Here is a 21,525-nt window from a genome sequence, read left to right on the forward strand (position 1 = left end):
AAAACACAATTACAAAGATCACATAATAATCTACCAAGAAGATACACCATGATTACAGGGCATTCAGGTTGCTTCCTAGTATAAATAGCACTGCCATGAACATCCTAGCCTAGCGCATAAGTATTTGCCTGCATCTCTGTTTCCTTAGGATCACCTCCTCCTGATGGAATCACAAGGCCAATGAATATGATATTTTAAAAGGTCTTGACATGTACCACCATATTAAGTTCCAGAAAGACACAACAAACCCATTGGTTTTCCTGAGCCAAGCGAGAGCTGAAGTTCTGAAAGGGTTGGAGTTAGAACATAGGACAGTGGTCCCATCTCTCTCCCCCAGTCTCGAAGGTTAACTGTCCAGCAAAAGAGAGGACAGAATTCCAAGTCAAAAGATATAGGTCCACAGCCTAACTCTGCCTCTCACTGGCTTTAGGAAACTGAAACAGGCATTGGTCCTCCTCAATTGTAAAATGGGTATGATTAGTTCTTCTGACTACCCAGAGCAGTTTGTGAAAGTTCTTTGTAAACTTCAGTGCTTTATCAGAGGGCATCACTATCATGCTTCTCATAACCTGGGGGGCTGAAGAAGTGGGTCACTCTTTGTGAAAGACCAAGGGCTTCTCTTCCTAACTCTTAGTCATCAGAATGTCCAGGACAAGTGCTAGCTGGTTCTGAGGGTGATCAAACAGCAGTTTCCTGAAGAAAATCAGTAGAGTCTGAGGGCCTGGAAGGACCCAGCTGTATCTTGCAAAGGTCAGAGACAGCACTGGAAGCTGCAGGGCAGAGAACTGGGCCTAGGGGCTCCCTGAGGGGGCTGGGTGGGTCTAGGCTTAGAAGGCAAAGACCTTCCTGGTATATGTCCACATGTTTCAAGGCTCCCAGCATTTCCGTTCTAGGGTTCTGACTGGACATCTGGCCTTTGGGAGAACCAGAAATCGAGCTAATTCAATGGGTGCAAGAAGTCAACAGCTGCAGAGGACTCCAGAAGCCAACAGCTCTGGCCCCTTCTTCCAGGCTGCTGTCAGTCAGTCCCGGATCTTTAAGACCCTCCAATTGGAAATGCAACTAGTGCTTCCAGCATGACCTCTGAAGCCCTGGGCAGATAAAAAAGGAGACTGTGATGTCTTCCTTGAGAAGCACAGCCGGCCGGCCAGAACATCTGCCACACTCCCCTATCCACTCGACAACTGCCCTTGCTCACCCCTGCACACCGACATAGCATCATGGCCCGAGGGGACTCCAGTGACGTTCCCAGGGCTGGCAGGGAGAACTGCGCAGACCCCACAAAACGCCATCCTCCAGGTTTTCATCATCACCGTCTGCAGCCGCCCACCCGTAGCCCACCTCCCTGGACAGATAAGCATCTCCAGTCTCCAAATACGCACAACAGGTGGCACCTGCCCTTCCTCCCCAACCACACCTCTCCACCTCTCCCTGCCCCTCTCCACCTGCACCCCAGGACTCCAGCTGCGCCAGCCCCAGCAGAGCCTTACCTTTGACGTTTTGCAGGTGGCCCCGCGGCGCCCGGCTCGGGTTTCCTCGGGGCAGAGAGGGGATACTGGAGAAGTTGTTCCCCATGGCATCTGGCCCCAGGGGCTTCGGCACTCGCGGGGGTCAGGCGACGCTGGGCAGGAGCCGAGGTACAGCGTGCAAGTGTGTGCGCGCGTGGGCGCGCGCCGCCGGGGGAGGGCCCTGGTGGGGCTGCGGCCGGGGGCAGGCGGGCGGCTCCTCTCCTCCCTCTCTCTGGGCTCCGCGGTCTTCGGCGGGGCCTGTCCGCCGCGGGGGTCCTTGCGCGAGCCGTCTACCTGCCTGCCATTCCCCGAGGCGAGCGCGGGGGCCAAGACTGGGCCCCTGGGCGGGGACCCGCGGCGCCCGGGGCCCCCTCCTTCCTCCGGCTGGCGCTGGGGTTCCGGCTGGTGGTGGGCGGCACGGTGGCTCCGGCGCGCTCTCCCGGGGCCATAGAGTCAGGATTCAGCGGCTCGCCCTGCCCGGAGGCTCCGCGGCTCGGCGGCAGGCTCTGTCCCCGCCCGCGGGGACGGCTGCTGCGGCGACGTGCGTGGCACCCTCCCGCCCGCGGGTCTGCATGGAGCGGAGCTCCGGGGAGCGCGGGCAGTGCTGGGCGCGCCCGCGGTGGTTGGTCTCTCCCGGCGCCGCGCGACCGCCGCCCCTGGCCCCCAGCCCCAAGCCGTCGCCAGGATTCCCTCGCTCCGGTTGTTATGGTGACAGCTGCGCTGGTGAATGAGCGTCTTAGAGACACGCGCGCGCGCTCAGCCAGATGTGGTCCCGGAGCGCGCCGCGTCCCCGGCTGCCACAAGTTCGCCGCCCCGCGAGGGGTGCCGTGCCCAGGTAGGGTAAAATATCCAACAGAGACTGGGTCTCCAAGGTTTGGGCCATTTCTCTCACGGACAGTAAAACTTGATATGAAAACAAGAAAAACAGTAGAGCAAGAACGTTGAGCTCCCAGGGTGCCAAGCGCCTGTCGAGGTAGCTCTAATCTACAATTCCCCTAGCACCGAGTACAGGGCCTGTCACCTAGCAAAAGCTCAAGATTAAAAAAAAGTAACAACAACTAAATGAATGAATGGATGATTGAAAAAGTGAAGTGAGATTAGGACCCCAATGTTTGACTCTCGGCTCTCAGTCATGTCTGAAGGGGCGCTGGGGCAACAGCTCAGAACATTGGATGAATACAGCTGGGCTAGGACATTAGGTCTCTGGCCAAGCTGGGGAAACAGTTCTCCGGGAGGAACCACCAAAGAACCACCAGCTCTGAACTGAGTACTTCTGTCAGCTGTAAGAGGTGGGGGGAGGGGACCTCTGTGGCCTGTATCAGTCAAAGAAGGCTTCCTAGAGGAAGGGGCCTTCAGCAAGTTGCCTGTTCTCATGACTCTTGCAGCTCAGCACTGCTACCAAGAGGCATACAGGAAAGAGAAGGGATGTCCTCCTACCTGGACATGGGGCATCTCCTTCTCCCAGTGTGTCATGGGTGGAAGATGAGCCGAGGTCCCCCAGAGAGTATCTGTCTTTCAGCTCCTCTGTGTCACTTCCAACTACCTGAATGCTTTCAGCAGTTCTGATCCAGAATCCAGCAAGGATGCGGGCTGGCAACAGGCATAGCACCCATCCTCTAATGGGGGTTCTTCCCTCAAGTCTCCATGTGATAGCTCCTCATTTTTCAGGCATGATTCAGCGTGTCACCTCCAGACCCCTCCTAACCATCCCAAATGAACTGGCCACTTCCATATCATTATTCTGTTTTATTTTCTGGAGTTAGTTTAAAAGTAGCCTTCCCCATTGTTTGTGGCCTACTAGAATGCAAGCATTGTGAGAAGAGAGAGCAGGTCAACTCCATTCACCATGATGTCCCCAAGTGCCAGAATGGTGCCTGTCACGTGACAGACTATCAAAAAATACTTGAAAAAATATTTCAAAAAATGGGTGAATCTCCCTGCCTAGCAGCAGAAGAACTCCCCTAAGATCCCTGGGAGCAGAGCCTCTGAACTCTCCTTGTTTCCCTTCCCTGCTGCCCACCCCCACCCGACTGCAGGCATCACATCCTAAAATGTCTGGGACTCCAGGCGAGCTAGAAATATCTGTGACAGATGCTCCCTGGGGTCTGGAGGGAAGACAGCCCCCAGTCCTGCCTCCAACCTCTTAGATGGCCAGAATCACACACCCAGCCAGCTGCAGAGTAGATGTGGATGTCAGGGTGCTGTCGTATTTATCGGCGTATCTTCCCAAGACTCACTCCCAACCAATGACTCATGCATCAGAAATCCATGGGCTCTGAATGGCAGCACACTCACACATTTGCACACACACCTCTACATGCTCACACACTCAGTTCTACACAAGTGCACACACTGTCTCACATGCACTCCTACTCACCCGCCCGCTGAAGCCTACAGCAATTTGGTCACTGTGCGCTGCTGCCGGCATCAAACAAATCTGCAGGCTCTGCATAGATGAGACTAAGTCCCCTGGAGATGTGTAAAGTGCAAGGCTCTTGGTGGGATTTGCAGACTGTGGCTGGGCAAGGGGCGGCCTGGGCCCTTCCTAGAGCCTACCACTCGCTTCCTCAAGGAGGAGGGGCTTGTTCATGAGTCAGGGCATGTTCATGAGAGGACAGCAGGGATGTCACAGACTCCACATGGTCTAAACCTGAGGCTGTGGTCAAAACAGGAGAGATGGAGGAGGTCAAAGGAAAGGAGGGAAGTGAGGGCCAGAGATGAGAGCCACCTGAGGAGACCAGAGGTGGCAGCAGGCTCTGCAGCTCAGGGCAGCCCATCCCAGGAAGCCCCTCAGGAGGGCAAGAGGCAGTAGGGACCAAGGCAGGGAACTGAAGGCAGGTCAGAAACTCCCCCTGACCCAGGAGGGTCGAGGAGATAGTGGCAATAACAACTGAGCCAGTCTTAGGATGAGGTGAGCAAGGCACCCCCAGTGCAGAACCTACGAAGGCAGTGGCCCTTGGGGTCACATAGTGGCAGCCCTGCACTTGCTCGAGCCTGTGAGTGTCTCTGAAATTCTGCTCCCTGGCCACCTCCCTAGGCTGGCTTTAGCCCTCCCAGTGAGTTCAGTACTGTGGGAGGGGCCACCACTGTCAGCTGGGTGCAAGATTCTAGCCAGGCAGGGACCTAAAGGAGGTGGGTATGACAGCAGGGACTCAGAGAAGCTGCGAGTGGCCCTCTGAGGGGTCCTAGGCCTCAGAAATCCTCTTGTCGTAGTGGCTATCATTAGACCCAGCTCAGAAGATCATAGAATTTCAGCACCCACCTCCCCTATGGGTGATGGACAGAATCCCTGAGGCTTTTGAGCCATCTTTCACCAAGGTGGCTGCCAGGAGGCAGGAAAGTGGCCTGTGTGGCTCTGAGGGCCCTTCCCAGTTCCCTCCTGGAAGGGAGGAGGTGGAAGGAACCTGCTAAGGAAACTGGGGCTCGATGAAGTCACCGTTTTGATGGCTTCAATGGAAGCTATTAATACCCTTCAGTTGGTGCTCCAGCACCTGTCACCATGGCAACCCTGCCTCCCCAGCAGTGTAAATTCTGCAGGTAGTGCCCAGGGGGGTGGGTGTCAGTGCATACATGTTTGATGAGTACATGTGTGCCCTTGTGTGTGTTTATGTGGGTGCTATGAGTGCTCGCACCAGCGCACAGGAGAGGGAAGGTCCCAGGGGGGACCTTGGGCAGAACTGGGCTCCTTCAAAAGCAGCTCTGGCCCCCTACTCTCCCCTTCTCTCTCCCTCACTGGCTGGCTTCTCTCTTTCTCTCTCTCTCCTCTTCTCTCCTTTTGTCATTCTCGCATTTTCCTGCCCTTCTTCTCTCCTCTCCACCCTCATCACTTTCTCTCCTAACCGTCTCTCTTCTTTTTTTTTTGTTCCTTGCTCTGTTTCCTCCTGATGGTTCACCTCTCTGTTTCCCTTGTTTCTCATTCCCCACAGTTCTCAGATCGGTTCAAGTCTTGAAGAGTCTCCATGGTGACAAAATAATAAAAGACTTGACTGAGAGTCTCCCTTCTTCTTCCCCTGAGCCCGTGGAGGCTGAGCCCAGAACCAGCCACAGGGATGGCCTCCTACCAGGCAGGCAAGAGTGGGGTTCAGCTAAGCCAAGCTGGACTCCCCTAAACTTTATACCACCCTTGTCAACACTATGACACCTCCCTCCTATTGAGAATCTAACCTTAAAATAGGAAACAGCCACACCATCCCTAGCTAGGATATAGGCCACCCCCCGCCATCATCCCCAAGTACCAGCCTATGGTTATCAGACCATCAGAAAACTTATACAGGGTTGTCCTGCCTGAACTGCAGGGAATGGCTGTACTATGCTAAAGCATTCAGGAAGATCCCTGACTGCCTCATATATAGTAGATACTCAATAAACATTTATTTAGTGAATCAATTAACAAATTAGGCAATATATAACCTATCAATACAGCCACTCAGTCAACCAGAGAGCCTTGCTCAGACCAGCCCATGTGGCCTGTTCTCTCTTCCACAGTACCTTTTCCGCAGAGTTCTTCCCTGAGGCCAGGCCTTCCCTCTGAAGGAGAGGAGTCTGTGCTGCCCATCTTAGCAGGCAGTGGGCACCGTACTGCCTTGTCCCCAGGTGCTTTGGAATTCAGCATCACTCTGCCCCAAGTGACCAGGTACTGAACTCTACCTGTTCTCCTGGCACCGTGCACAGTGCAGCTTCCTTGTCAGCACCATGGGTGAGCCGGTCCAGTGCTTTTGGATCCTCCAGTTTCCCACCTGTCAGGGCTAGATTTAGAGCCAGACACACAACAGGTCTCAAATAGTCAAGATGTCAGTTTTTCCCAACTTGATCTATGGAGTTAATGCATCCCAATCAAAATCCCAACAAGTTATTCTGGGAATATCAACAAAACAATTCTGAAGTGTGTAGGGGGACGCAAAAGATCCAGGATAACCAGCACAATATTGAAGGGGAAGAACAAAGTTAGAGGAATGACACTACCCAACTTCAAGATTTACTATAAAGCTACACTAATCAGACAGTGAAAGAACAGACAAGTAGATCAATGGAACAGAATAGGGACCCCAGAAAAAACCCACTGGGCTTATTTATAGTCAACTTATATATTCAACTGATCTTTGACAAAAGAGCAAAGGCAATACAACAGGGCAAACAGTCTTCTCATCAAATCATACATGAACAACTAGACATTCACATGCAAAAAAATGAATCTAGACATGGGCTTTACACCCTTCACAAAAATTAACTCAAAATGTATCATAGACCTAAATGTAAAATGCAAAACGATAAGATTCTCAGAAGATAATATAAGAGAAAACCTAGACGGCCTTCAGTTTGGTGATGACTTTTTAGATATAACACCAAAGGCCATGAACCATAAAAAAATTTTGATAAGCTTTACTCACTTCATTAAAATTAACTTTTTCTGCTCTGTGAATGACACTATCAAGAGAATAGAAAGACAAACCACAGACTGGGAGAAAATACTTGCGAAAGACTTACCTGATAAAAGACTGTTATCAAAAATGTACAAAGAACTCTTAAAACTCAACAATAAGAAAACCTGATTTTTTAAAATGAGCCAAAGACCTTATTAGACACACCTCAGCTAAAAAGATAAACAGAAACCAAATAAGCATACAAAAGAATGTTCCATATCTTATGTTATGCCATCAGGGAAATACAAATGAAAGCAACAATAAGATACCATACAAATAATTAGCATGGCCAAAATCCAGAACACTGACAACACTAAATGCTGGAGAGGATAAGGAGTAATAGGAACTCTCATTCACTGCTGGTAGAAATACAAAAGAGTACAGCCACTTTGGAAGACAGTTTGGTGTTTCTTACCCTACTAAACATTCTCTTACCATATGATCCAGCAGTCACGGTCCTTGGTATTTACCCAAAGGAGTTGAAAACTTATGCCCATACAAAACCTGCACATGAATCTGTGTAGCAGCTATTTTCATAACTGCCAAAACTTGGAAGCAGCCAAGATGTCCTTTAGTAGCATCCAGTCAATGGAGTATTATTTGACACTAAAATGAAATGAGCTATCAAGCCATGCAAAGCCATGGAAGAGCCTTAAGGGCCCATTACTAAGTGAAAGAAATCAATCTTAAAAGGCTACTTAGTATATGATTTCCATCAAATGACTTTCTGGAAAAAGCAGAACTACGGAAACAATAAAAAGATCAGTGGTTGCCAGAGATTGTGGGGAGAGAAGGATGAATAGGTAGAGCACAAAGCATTCTTAGGACAGTGAAACTACTCCATATGATATCATAATGGTGGATACATGACATTACACATCTGTCCAAACCCATAGAATGTACAACACCAAGGGCAAACCCTGATGCAAACTGTGGACCATGGGTGATAGGGATGTGTCGATAAGGTTCATCGATTGTAACAAATGTACCACGCTGGTGGGCAATGGTAATAATGTAGGACATTATACATGGGTGGGGGGGGGCAGCGGGTATATTGGAAATCTAACTTTCACACAGTTTTACCATAAACTGCTTTAAAACATAAAGTCTGTATTTTAAAAAGGATCATCTTTCCCTCCTCCTAGGATGCACACACACTCTAGACTAACGATTCTCAGACTTAGCCTTCATCAGAATCATCTACAGGGAGACACAGGGAGGGTGGTTAAAAAGCACAGATTCTCAGGCCTCACTTGAAGAGATTCTGGTTCAGTAGAAACTGATGCATGTCATTAACTAATCACACTTTGGGCAACTGCTCCATATGGACAAACACTCCAGTTGAGGGGATGCTGTTTAAAGAATGCCTGCAGGCTTTCCCGAGGAAAGCTGGACAGCACAAGGGGCCAGGCCCGTGCAGGCTGCCACCCAAGCAGGGCTAATCATGCTGGACGCTAGGGCAGGAGGTAGCTGGGCAGGGAGGGGGAGCCCTGGCCCCTTCCTCTGCTCCACGCACAGAATTGCCCTCTGGGAGGCAGCCCATAGGTCTAGGACCAATTGTAAGATATTCATAGATCCCCAAACTCTTATTTTTGGAGCCCAACCCTGTCAGGTTAAACATACTAAAGTATACTACATCCTACATTAAACATAATTTTCCTGCCTTACATATTTTGAAAAGATTTTTATAAATTTGGTTTTTGGAATCATTGGACTACAAGGAATTCATTGAATTTACAAGTGGTTTTATTTCTAATCAGTTATGCATGTGTTGGATTTCTTGCCAAGTGAGAAAAACCTACAATTGTCTTTATACATAATGAAATCTTTATGAGTAGTCTATAACAATTAATGAAGTTGACACAATATTACATTTGTTAGGCAAGTAAACATTTATTAATTTTGATTTTTAAATTTTCCCATCATAATTTGGAGCCAGTAATGTTTTGTCTAGTCTTAAGCAGACCATTAGGAAACCCATAGCCCTAAGTACTGGGCCTATAATGCCCATGGATAAAATCCAGGCATGAGGCCAAGCATTCCCAAGATTTAATCAAAAGATGGTTAGAAGTCCTTGAGAAGAAGAAAGGAAAGTGCCCAACACCAGAAAGAGGACCATGAGGATCCCTGTCTAGGAAACTTGTGTCATCACTTCAAAACAGTCTAGCATCCCTTGAACCATTCCAGGGCCACTTGCTCAGTAATACTGACAGGTGATATTTATGGAACACCTAGTCACATGTACCAGGCCTTGTCTAAGCACATCACCTGTATTAACTCACTTAAGCCTGGTAACAACCCTTTGAGGTAGATATAGTTGTTATTATTATTATTATTTTATTATCATCATTGTTCACATTTTACAAATGAAACCCCCAAGCGTTAGGGAAGCTAACACACTTGCCTAGAAACTGACAAGTGAGGCACTGAAGTACAGCCCTCCGATAACCTGAGCCCAAATCCCTACCGATGGGATCCTCGAGTGCCCAGCCTGAGAAAGGCACCCACTGTCCGGGACGTGTCCTCAGCGAGCTCCCGAACCAGCACCCTCCTACCTGAGAGACCCTCCGGAATCCCACGGCCTTGACTCAGCACCCCGGAAGTTAGCCAGGGAGCACAAAGCCACAAATGAACACAAATAGAGTTAAAATCCCCAAACTGAAATCAAAGAAAAATGCTCAAAGTGGTGGCCATACCCAGTACCCTTATTCTCTCACAGATTTTTTAAAGCACCTTTATTGGGCAGGAAAGTTTTTCTAAGAATGAATGTTACAAAGACCAGAGAATCATAAAGGAAAAGTATGATAAACATGAACCCTGAAAATTTTAAACCCTTCAGTGGAAAAGTTGAAAGAAAAATAGGAGTCCAGAAGTATATCTCCAATAAGCCCATAGCCTTCAATCACTGAAACGCCCTTCATCCCTAGACCAGAATTGAAACAGACATTTCCCCAGTTACGCTGGCAGAGTAACTTATCTCTTCTGTCCGCCTTTCCTGAGAGGCCCCAGAGTCACTCGCTTGTTTTAACTTTCACCCAAAGGTGCCTCAGTGCGGGGTGGGGAGGGGCTTTCTTCCCAGTGAGAGCAGCTTATGGAAAGTTTTCTCTCAGCAGAGTGAGCAACCCTGGGCATCTCACAGGCGCTCCCCACTCCCCTTCCCTTCCTTCCCACCCATTTCTCTCCCTGGTTACCACTAGGTAGAGCTAGAACTCCATTAGAATCCCCTTTGTCACTGGCCAAGTTTCATGCTTTTAGGGGGAAAGGAGTATACTTCAAGTCAATTAAAACGCTAAAATGTTTACAGGTTGCTCTTTTCCTTTCAAGACAAAAAGAGCTTTTGAGGGGGTAATATAGATTCTTACAGCTTCCATTAACTACTTTGTTGTAAAGAAAATGTATCAGTGAGGAAATTAGCTCTATATTCTTTAGCCACTGGGATACAACCCTCCGGGTATATTTGCTTCACTGGGGCCACTTTCTCATCTTCCATCCTGATCTTTCAACCTCATCACGGTGGTTAGACCAAAGATCAAACACACCAACAGAGACTCTCTCCAGGACGGAAGGAGAATCTCCCCAAACTTAAGCCAGGTCACTTCAGAGTGTTCCAGTTCACACTGAGATGCCCCACTGGCTCACCTGGTACCTGAGGTGGGCACATGGAGATGCCGGTCACCAGCACAGCACCTGGCACTCGGCAGATGCCTAGTGAACATCTGTGTCTATATGGCCAGAGCTTGAGGATGGGTGGCCACCAACAGATTGGCTGTCTCAGCACCTGAATGTCCTCAGAGCTGGGCCTTGAGGCTCACAGCCCAGCCCTCCCCCACAAACAACTCCACTATCCACTTGGCCACAATGGGCAGTCTCAGAGGCTCATGAATTTGCGTACACAGGCAACAGGGAGAAGGGGAACCCTGGAGTGACACTGACTTTTTTATTTATGGAGCAAAATTGAATCTCAGAAAATCCAGCAAATGGATGCCCCCTCCACCCAGAGCAACCCGCTTGTTTTTGCCCTCAAGGTTTTGCATTTGGTTCAACATCTAGTTAGTGTCCAATGACACCCCTGGCAAGGTCTCCACTCTAGAAAACCAACCACCCCCTCAGTAGGGTCTGGAAACAACTTCATTTCAGTTTAGTCAGAAAAATGCATGTTTATAGCTTGTTGTCCATGTTAAAAAAAAGTGAAAATAATATTATAAAACCAGGCTTACCTGTTCATTCTTCTGAGAAAATGAGTTAGATATGTTTTGAGACCAGGAAATTGTTCTACATTGGAATGAAGACCAGAAATGTAAGTGTGGAAGAATGTTAAGGTTTGAATTTGCTTATTTTATTTTGTATCAGTAATGTATTTTAATCTTATTTTTAAAAAGTAATGTTTATTTACATGTGGGAATTTAAACCATAAACCTACTGCCCAGATAACCTCTTGTTGATCTTTCGAAAATAAAATTCATATGTACACACTGTTTGAAGAGTCAAACAACACAGAAAGGTAGAAAATGGAAAGAATAAAAGTCCTCCCTCCCCAACCACACAGTGGTAGTAACTGTCCACATTCCACATTTCCTATGTATCCTTCCAGCAAAAAGTATATACACATTACCAAATTTTTGCATATTACATCATTTTACTTAGAAGGGATTACACTATGCACAATATACTAAACTGTGCTTTTATTTTAACTTACCACAATCCAGAATCTATCAGAGGTCTTTTCATATTAACACACGTATATTTGCTTCATTATTTTAATGGCTCCATAGATTCCATTTTATGGCTGTGCCATAATTGACTTAAACAGTCCCCTGTTGATGAAATTCAGGTTATTTCCAATCTTACTGCCATTAAAACAAAGCTATAATGAACACTCTTTTTCATTTATTTTAGCTACTTCTATAACTCTATTGACAGAACAAATTCAGACCTAGGTAATTGTTAGGTCAAAAGGCATTTGTATTTCAGTTTTTGCTTTAAATATGTTGGCAAATTGTCTTAGAAAAACACTATTACAAATTTGTATTCTAACCATCAGTGTATAAGAGTGGCCGTTTCTCTGAGTCCTCATCAACATTGGGTGTTATTTTAGTTTCCAGCAACTTGGTAAGTTTAAAAATGGTTGTTTACCCTGATAGACAGTGACTGCAACGGGGTGCTGGGAGGATTTGATAATATGGGTGAATATTGAAACCACAATGTTGCTCATGTGAAACCTTCATAAGATTATATATGAATGATACCTTAATTTTTAAAAAATGGTTGTTTAGATTGTATTTAATTATGTATGAGGATTAGGGTCTTCGCAGGATTTTTTGTCACTTGTCTTCCTGTTTCTCTGAATCACTTGTTCACATCCTTTGCTTATTTTTTCCATAGGATTGTTCATCTTTTTTATTGATTTATATGTTCCTTCTGCTAATTGAGGAAAACAGGCCTTTGTGTGGCAAGTGCTTTTCTCAGTTTGTTATTTTTATTTTGGTTATTGGTATTTGCCCACAGAAGCTGAGATCTACTCTAACCATCTTCTTCATAACTACTGAATTCTGTGCTCTGTTCCTAAAGTCCTTCCCTAGCTTCTGATTATGAATAACTTCACCTACATTTTCTTGGAAAATTCTATGATTTAATTTTTATGGGATTCAGTTTAAGATTTTCCCAAATGGTTAGCCAGTTGTGGCAATGCCATTTGTCAGAGAGCTCCCCCCTTTCATTTTCATCCTTTAGGGATTTCCAGTCCCTTAGGGGCCACATGGCTCTGTTTAATCCCCAGAGTGAAGCCCACGTAAGTGCCACAGTGCTTTCCCCCAGGTCTGCCAGAGACAGACCAGAAAGGCCATCACCAGGATCCCTCAGAGACCTCTGTCATCGGAGCAGAGCAACATCAGTCTCTCAGAGACAGAGAGGGTGCTGCTGCTCTGCTGGACACAGGGGACAACAGTCTTCCACTCCTCAGAGGGAAGGGGGACATGCATCCAACCAACATCTTCCTTTTGAAAGAAAAAGAAGAGAAAGAGAAACCTCAGGGGAGAGTGCACTCGCTGTACAGAAAGAAGAAACAACTACACCTGCATTTCTGAAGACACACACACACACACACACACACACACACACACACACACATCTGGTCATTGAGTTTCTCCACTACGGGCACCAGACCTAAAGAGCCCTCTCAAAGGCAGGACCCCCAAGAATGATAAAGCCAATATTAAGGAATATCTGGATTCCTTTCAAAGAAAAGAATTCTAAAAGACCCTCCAGAATTATCAGCAAGGCCCCAATCCAAGAAAAAAAAAAGAAACCAAAGACTTATTCTATAAAGAGACTCCGATTAGAAGTTAACACATTTAAAACTGCTGAAAAGATTTAAGTCATCATTAAAGTGAAAATGTGAATTTAAAGTTTTTTTTCCCAGAATTAAAAGATCTAGAAGAGCATACCCCTGGGTGAGGTAGGGGATTGAGAAAATCTGGCAAAGGCTCTATCATATAGCAGACCTACAGCTGAATATCTTTCCACACACGTGAGTAAAATAAGTCTTTTCCCCTCCAATATCTCCATCTATTTCTGCCTTTCCTGATTCAGCAAGTCTGAGCTCCAGGCCACAAAAGTGATCCCCTTCCCCTTTTTATCTTGTTCCTTAATCCCTTTGAGTTTTTCCAGTAAAAATAGTTTGTGATTCTTATTGGAAAATTGTTGAAATCTTTACTATAAAAGTAGACCATTTAGAAACTACAGAATATTTTAAATGTGAAAAGCCACCCCCTCGACCTGAGAGATAATATCCCTGTCAGCTGTGTGGGCTTCCTTCGGCCTTTTGCTTGGCTTGAGTTCTTTTCGGTACATACCTAGATGGGCCAGGGCCTGCAGGCCGCCCTGGGAGCTCCCTCCCACCTCTCCGAGGCCATGAGCAGGTTGGCCTGGGAGAGACCCTGGCTTGGTTCCCACAGTGTTCTCCCAGAGCACTGTTCTTTTCTGGAGACTCCCTAGTTTACAAGGGGCTGGAACCCTTGAGCCACTCTCTCCTCCCTGAGAATGGAAGGGGAAAGAGGGGTGCTCAGGCCCTCCCAGCCCAGCCTTCTACCCTCCCTACTCTTGATGCAACCCTAGGGTTCAGTCCAAAAGCATGGCCTGGGGCCAGGACAGTTGTCTTTCTGGTCTGCAGCCCAGCAGGTGACTAAGGCTGAGGGCAGAGAAGGAGGATCCCAGCTGCCTTCCTGGCTCAGTCCCCACCAGGCTGTGTGACCTCAGACACACATCAGCCTCTCAGGTCATGCACCCCACATGAAGAATATGGTGGTGGTGGTTGTCTGCTACCTTAGGAGCCCAGGAGCATGAGAGGGCTTGAAGGGCTTCTCCCAAATGGCCCATGCTCTCTTATACTCAGTCACACACACCATTGCCTCTGATGGCTCGCCCACCTTCTCCGGCTCCCTCCCTGCTCCCCTCACACAGGCACTCCTGTCTCCTAAGACCCCAGCTAATGCATAACTTACAAATGATACCTACTTTGTAAATGTTTATAAATATTATCGTAAAGTTTTAAAAAATAAGACCCAGGTTTCTGTCTGTTGTTACCTCATCAGAGGTGCGCACTGCAATTGTGAGAATTACAGGATATATTTGGAATGGTTGGACTTAAAATACCTAAGTAACCCACACACATTTACTCTGCAGGAACCAGGGGTCCCTCAAATGGCTGGGCTGTCATCTTCAGAGAAGTTAAAACCGTGACTCAGTGAGTGACCCATGTCATGAAGAGCAGACGTGTGTCTCCTACGGGAAGTCCCATGGCTGTCTGAGCCATGCTCAAAGCAACCCTGCTGCTCTCGGGGATGCGGCAGCACCCAGTGGTTACCGAGCGTGGGTAATGACTCTGCCAAGTGATGCCAGGCCAGCCAGCCTGGGCCTGTGTGCGTGGGCCCTGCAAAACGCCTGGAAGGACACACACCCACATAGAGACACCCCGGGAGGCTCTCTGCGGGCTGCCGTGATGGGGACATTTTCATGTTCTTTATTTTCAGATTTGTCAAAAAGGTGTGTTTAATCAGAAAAAAATGGAGATAATTCCTTTTTCTAAAAGTTATTTAAGAATGTGGAAATGAAGGGGGTCAGAGCAGCTGCCCGGTCCAGGCAAGCTCCCTGGGGGTGGGAGGCTAGAGCAGCGCCTCCGTGGGCAGGGCTGAGAAGGGCTCTTACCTCACGTGCTCTGGTGGGCTGGGGAGCAGCCACCTTCATGAGCACAGGACCCCGGGTCTGAGGAAGGGACAGCAGTGATGATACATGAATTTAACTAAGGCCCTCACTTGGAGCCCAGGATGCCCACTGGTCCAAGCTGGATGGAGTAGCGGTGGTGGGACCAGGCTGGGAAGTTTTCCTAATCTCAACAGCGGCCCTGAGAGTTCCGGAGCCAGAGGGGTGGAGACTGCAGAAGAGCCCAGCACTTGGGGCCTGGGTGCCTTACCCGCAGCACCTGCGCCAGGCCCAAGGACTGCTAGTCCTGGGCCCCACAGACCTGCGGGCTCCTGTGGTAGCCTGCACTCCCCTCCCCTAGGCTGCCAGTGTCTGAGCTGGAGCCTGTAAGGCAGGGTGGTATGGGGTGGCAGCCAGTGAGGAGGAGGGAAAGATAGAAAGACAACAAGAGACAGCAACACAGAGAGAAGGACAGAGATAGATACACAGAAAGACTCAGAAACACACATTGCAGGGCACAGAGAATGACACACATACATCTGTAGAGTTAGAGAAGGGGACAGAATGAGAGAGAGAAATTAAGGGCAGCACCTACATTCCACTTAGTTGCCTCCTAACAGCAGACAGAGAGGCAGGAAAGGTCAGGAGGTAGACAGAGAGGACAGAGCTAGAGATGAGATAAAGGAGGTCTGAGCATCAACGTCAAACATTTGCTGTGTGCTTAGCCCCACCCCATATGCTGCAGGGAACAAAAAGGCAGGTCCAGTTCCCTGCCAGAGCTGTGGCTCCATCCCCACCTGAGAAACATTAATACACCGAGACAGGCTTTCCAAGAGCTAAAGGGGAGGCAGAGGCTCCCACAGAGCTGAGGTTACCAGTGGTGGCTTGGTGACAGGGTCGCATTTGAGCTGCCACTTGAAGAGCAGGTGGGAGGAAGGAGCAAGGGCTTTCAGTGGGGAGGATGGTGTCAGCAAAGCTTGTGGGTGCAAAGACACAGCTGAGTACAGTTAGGAGAGCTTTGAATGCCACTCTAAGGCTGCGGCAGGAGCCCCTGTCACACCTGAGCAGAGGAGTGGTGTGGCGGGAGCTGTGCTGTCGGAAGACCTGGGCTAGCGAGCAGCCAGACCTGAGGCCGTGGAATAAAATAGAGGACAGGGTTGCAGGCACCCACTGACCCCTCGGTCCCTAATCCCAGTCCCCCCACCCTGTCTGATACTGCATTCCAGCAACCCCAAACAACTGGCCCACACCAGGCTGCCTCTCCACTCTGTGCCTTTGCCCCTGCCTGGAAAGCCCGCCCCTTCCACAACCCCCATCACCCACAATTACTGAAGCAAGGTTTAAATGCTCCACAAGGGTCTTCTCTTCCAGGAATCCTTCAGGGAGGCCCCTCCTGGTTCCTCTCATCAGCAAAGCCAACACAAAATCTCCAGGGCTCAGCTGAGTCAGGTCATGTTTTTGACCAAGACCAGAAAACATAACTGGCTCCATCAGCATTTTTGCCTCACCACACCCAGAATGTGCCTGTCCCCCAGTGCGACACCCCACCAGCTGTCAGGCCTCAATATCCAAACCCTGAAGAGAGGAGGGAATGACTGGGAAGAATGTAGTGACAGGGTGGGGCCCATTTGCCTAGAGGTGCTTTGGGCTGGCTGGTCACTGAGTAGTGACTCATTCCCCAAGAAAGGAGGGGAGTGGCCTTGGGGGACAACAAGGGCTGACAGGGAGCCTTTGTGGAAAGAGCTTGCCTCTGCCTTACTGCTGTGGCTGGGCCCCAGGAGGCTGGGGGCTGCACACTGCCTCTTCCTTGTCCTCTCAGGCCCTTGGAAGAGAAGACCCTCCTGGGAGCCTCCTGCCCTCCACCCCCTACAGCTGGCTGCCCACCCACTCAGGCCAGGGCCATGGAGAAATTCCACATGCTCTTCCAGCACTTCCGGTCCAGCTCAGAGTCAGTGATGAATGGCATCTGCCTGCTGCTGGCCGTGGTCACCGTCAAGCTGTACTCCTCCTTCGACTTCAACTGCCCATGCCTGGCGCACTACAATGCCCTCTATGGCCTGGGCCTGCTGCTCACACCCCCGCTTGCCCTGTTCCTCTGTGGCCTCCTTGCCAACCGGCAGTCAGTGGTGATGGTTGAGGAGTGGCACCGGCCTGCAGGGCACCGGAGGAAAGACCCAGGCATCATCAGGTGGGGCCCCACACCACCCCGCTCCCTGTGGGCTCCCTGAGGGGCTCCCCACCTGCATGGGCACTGCCAGGCGCACCCCGAACCCCAAAGACCACATGGGCACTGTCAGGGCTCCTCCCCACCCCAAAGGCACTACCCAGGTGTGCCCCTGTCCTCCCCCAATGAGGCGACATAAGCTCACAGGGCCCCGTCTGCCAGTTTCCACTCTGGAAACAGATACAGCTGATCCTGTCATTTGTCACCTTTCCGCAGCCAGTGCTGGAGACACATGAATGATACGAGATTACCAAGATTTCTCCAGGTCACATCTATGACACTGGCCATAGACTATACCTAACCACATGCATGAAGGCCATCCCCTGACTTGCAGAGCCAGTTTTTGTGCGTAGTGGGAGGCAGATTGGCTTAAAGGCGGCATCCCCTCTCCTGTAAGCTCCTCGAGGGCGAGAACCTCACCTGTTGGCTGCTGTGTCCTTAGGGCCTCATACCTGGTCGGTACCCTATATCAAAATCAGCTGGGAGAATTTGGCAAGTTCATAATGCCCCCTAGCCAACAATGAGCACCAACTCTCTGTGCTGAGCTCTGTGCCAAGTGCCCCGTGTGCCTGCCCACTGAGCTCTTGCCTTGGCCCTAAATTGGCTCCTGGATTGGAGCAGGATTTTTAAGGATGAGGACCTGAGGCACAGAGAGGTTAAGTGACTTGGCTGAGCTCCCACAGCTGGGTAGAGGCATGTCTCAGATTCTAACGCAGGCCAACTTCCAACCTGAGCTAGAATGCTATCCTTAGTGTTTTGGACAAAATATCCAAATACTCTAGATCTGTGAGCAGTGACAGGAGGGATTTGGTGGGTTTTAGCTTACTCATGATCTCCTCCCCTTCCCTATTCTTAGATATGGACAATTGAGGTGCTCTCAAGAGTATGTAATGTAACTTCATAGCAAGTCCTCAATTTCACCCTCTAACCGCATTGCACCTTCACACATAGAAATTGAAGCCCTGCCTGCAATGTATTTACAATTCATCTCTGGATAGGCCATGTACACAGCATACAACATTTAACATTTTGCAAAAATCCAAGTTTAAAAACAACATCTGCATCCTGTGCACAAGCAGCCTCTGTTTTGTGCTTCACAGGGTCCCATCCTCCCCGTGATTCAGCCATGCAGGAAGGGTCCCATGCCCTGGATGTGCCCTTTGCCTTTGCCTCTGGGGTCCAGAGAGCAGCTCCACAGGCTCCTGTCCTGTGACCAACACCCAATCCAGGCCACTAGAGGGACAGAGTAGGTCAGGAGAGGCGCTTGGGGGACAGTCAGAGGGTGGGCTTCCCGAGGTGGGGGCACACATGTGCGGTGCTGCCTCTGGGAGGAAATGGGGCATGGCTGTGTTCATTGAGGCTCCCTCCAAAAGCAGGCTGTGCGAAGAACGTGATAACGGGTGGGCGACCACACTCAGTCCTGGGGACCCTCTGACAAAGCAGGCATAACACGCCTCAGAGTTGTCCTGCTGAGGGTCTAGCAAGCTGGGGCATTTATCCACCAGGACCTGTCCCTTTGGGGTGGGAGGCTGGTTTGGGAGTGTTAACTCTCCAGTGCTTCCAGCCTACCCCTCTGGAAGCACAGATTCCTCCAAAGTCCTCAGGCAGAGCCACACAGATGGCTGAGCTCAGAGGCGCTCCCTGTGGATGAGAGCTACACACGATTGCTGCCTCTGGCCTGGGCAGGCCACCGACGGAGTCTGCTACAAGGCCTAGAGCAGCAAGACTCCCAGTTCCCCAGGCCTCCTCTCCCCACCCCCTCCCGTAAGTCCAGCCTTGTATCTGCCCTGTAGACTTCCTGCTGCAGCTGAACTCCAGCTGCCCTTTGTGACCCCGACCTTCCTCTGCCCCAGGTATATGTGCTCTTCTGCGCTGCAGAGAGCACTGGCTGCCCCCCTTGTCTGGCTCCTGCTGGCTCTCCTGGATGGGAAGTGCTTCGTGTGTGCCTTCAGCAGCTCCGTGGATCCTGAGAAGTTTCTGTACTTTGCCAACATGACCCCCAGCCAGGTGCAGCTCTTCTTGGCCAAGGTGCCCTGCAAAGAGGATGAGCTGGTCAGGGACAGTCCCGCTCGAAAGGCGGTGTCTCGCTACCTGCGGTGCCTGTCACAGGTAATCCCGGTGGTCCTCTCCCAGGCCTGGAAAATGACCTGCACTGGTTCCAAGGGGCATGGGCTGAGGAGGTAAAAATGGTCTCCTGAGGCCACTTTCCACTTCTGGAGTCACAGCCAAGGAGCAGGTGGTCCCTGGGGGAATCAGGAGCATGATCCATGTTTAGGCCAGAGTTGGCCCTTAGGAAGTGGGCACTTTCCCATCAACAGACTCACCCCAGAGCAGGCACCAGGGCCCACGCCCTCCGGGAGTCAGCCAGGCCCATCCCCAGGAGGCTGGGTGGCAGGAAACACCAGACATATGCTACTCTGTCCTGATCCCCACCCCTCAAGAAGAATACTGATTACCATTTGTTGAGCATTTATGTCAAGCACTGGGTTAAGCATTTCATATGCATTACTTCATTTAATTCTCAGAACAACCCTATGAAGTGATTGTAATTGTTATCATCCCATTTTGGAGATGGGGAAACCAAGGCCCTGAGAGTTCACTTCACAAGGCTAACATCACACCACTTGTAAGAGGTGGGGCAGGGGCCTGAAGTGTCATTACTCCAAAAGCTCTTGGTCACCTCCCTAAGAGGCAGGTCTTCCTGGATGGCTGGCTCCCCACTGGGTACCAGCCCCATTATCCTGGGGGCAAGGCTCAGCCCTCCCTCGGCCCAGATTCCAGATTCCACTGCCACCACTCCCAGATCCCCAGCCTGGGCCATGTCCCCCAAGGAGGCATATATTGGGGTGGCATATTCTGATTTCCTTCCAAAGGAAGGTTCAGAGTATGGGTGGTTGGATAGACAAATGGGAGAAAGGGTGGTTGAGAGGATGGCTGGATAGGAAATGGTAGATACAGTCAGGTAAGAGGCTGAATGGATGGGGAAATAGTTGGATAGATGAGTGGATACAAAAATGAGACTGAATGGACAGGAGAATGGATGGAGGCAGTGGGAGGATGGATGACTACATGGGAGGGTAGATTTGAGGGAGGCTGGGAGGGATAAGTAAAGGGAGAGACTTTGGAACACCCTTGCCACACTGTACAGCACCCACCCACATTCAACTTTTTGCCCCCACCTTGCAGGCCATTGGCTGGAGTATCACCCTGCTGCTCATCGTGGTGGCCTTCCTGGCCCGCTGCCTGAGGCCCTGCTTCGACCAGACAGTCTTCCTGCAGCGCAGATACTGGAGCAACTATGTGGACCTGGAGCAGAAGCTCTTTGACGAGACATGCTGTGAACATGCGCGGGACTTCGCTCACCGCTGCGTGCTGCACTTCTTCACCAGCATGCAGAGCGAGATGCGGGCTTGGGGACTCCGCGGGGACACTGCCAGCAGGAACTCTGAGTGCCCTGAAATGCCTGAGCTCCCCGAGGGCCTAGAAGGTGGAAAGGCTCACCTGCGTGCAGTCTCCAGCCGGGAACAGGTGGACCATCTCCTGAGCACCTGGTACTCCAGCAAACCACCACTTGACCTCGTGGCATCCCCTGGGCTCTGGGGGCGTGGTCTCAGCTACCGTGCCCCCTCTGTGGCTGTGGGCACCAAGCCTTCCCAGCACACTGATGTATAAAGACCCCAGCAGCATCCCCATGTGAAATGCCCGTGCTGACAAGAGCCTGGGGGCTTTCCAGGCTGTGGGGACCCCAAGGCTGAGTAGCCTAACCCTTGTTGTCCTCCTTCCCCAAAATAGCCCTGTCTCTGACCTAGTTTCTAGGCATGGTCTCCTGTGTGCCCTAAAAAAAAGTTTACAAACTTTAATGTACTGAGCACTCACCTGGGCTCTTGTTAAACACAGGTTCTGATTTCCTGCATTCAGGATGGGGTTGGAGACTGTATATGGAACAAAACCGCAGGTGATCCTGATGTATCTGATCAGTGGACTAAACTTTGAGTTGCAGAGTCTAAATAGATCTGCCATGGGTTCTGGGTCCTAGATGTCCAGATTCTAAATGTTTGAAATAATAAAAACAGCAACAATAATAACACATGTTTATATGGTGCTTACTATGTGTCAGGCATTATTCTAATGTGTAATTCATTTAATCCTGGTAATTTAATCTTGTCATGAGATTTAA

At 49.8% G+C, this 21,525-nt stretch overlaps 2 protein-coding genes across 3 annotated transcripts in view; one reads left to right on the forward strand and one right to left on the reverse strand.

Moving 5' to 3' along the window:
- The window catches only part of NEURL1 (neuralized E3 ubiquitin protein ligase 1), a 91,928-nt gene extending 89,835 nt beyond the window's left edge, over positions 1-2,093 (reverse strand). The window contains exon 1 of the mRNA XM_017660109.3: positions 1,491-2,093. Within this exon, the coding sequence (XP_017515598.1) occupies positions 1,491-1,575 (85 nt within the window). The 5' untranslated portion in view covers positions 1,576-2,093. The remainder of the gene's footprint in view (positions 1-1,490) is intronic.
- On the forward strand, positions 1,542-21,416 carry CALHM3 (calcium homeostasis modulator 3). Of its 2 annotated transcripts, none has more exons than XM_073240483.1 (5): positions 1,542-1,637; positions 14,609-14,968; positions 16,944-17,312; positions 19,202-19,457; positions 20,535-21,416. In XM_073240483.1, the coding sequence occupies exons 2-5, from the start codon at positions 14,802-14,804 to the stop codon at positions 21,018-21,020; spliced, it is 1,278 nt and encodes a 425-aa protein (XP_073096584.1). In that variant the 5' UTR covers positions 1,542-1,637; positions 14,609-14,801; the 3' UTR covers positions 21,021-21,416. The 2 variants fall into 2 exon arrangements, with proteins under 2 accessions (XP_073096584.1, XP_017515608.3); XM_017660119.3 differs by lacking the exon at positions 1,542-1,637 and adding an exon at positions 2,207-2,343.
- The last annotated feature ends 109 nt before the right edge of the window (positions 21,417-21,525 follow it).

This window comes from Manis javanica, chromosome 7, assembly GCF_040802235.1.
Source record: "Manis javanica isolate MJ-LG chromosome 7, MJ_LKY, whole genome shotgun sequence".
NCBI lineage: Eukaryota > Metazoa > Chordata > Mammalia > Pholidota > Manidae > Manis > Manis javanica.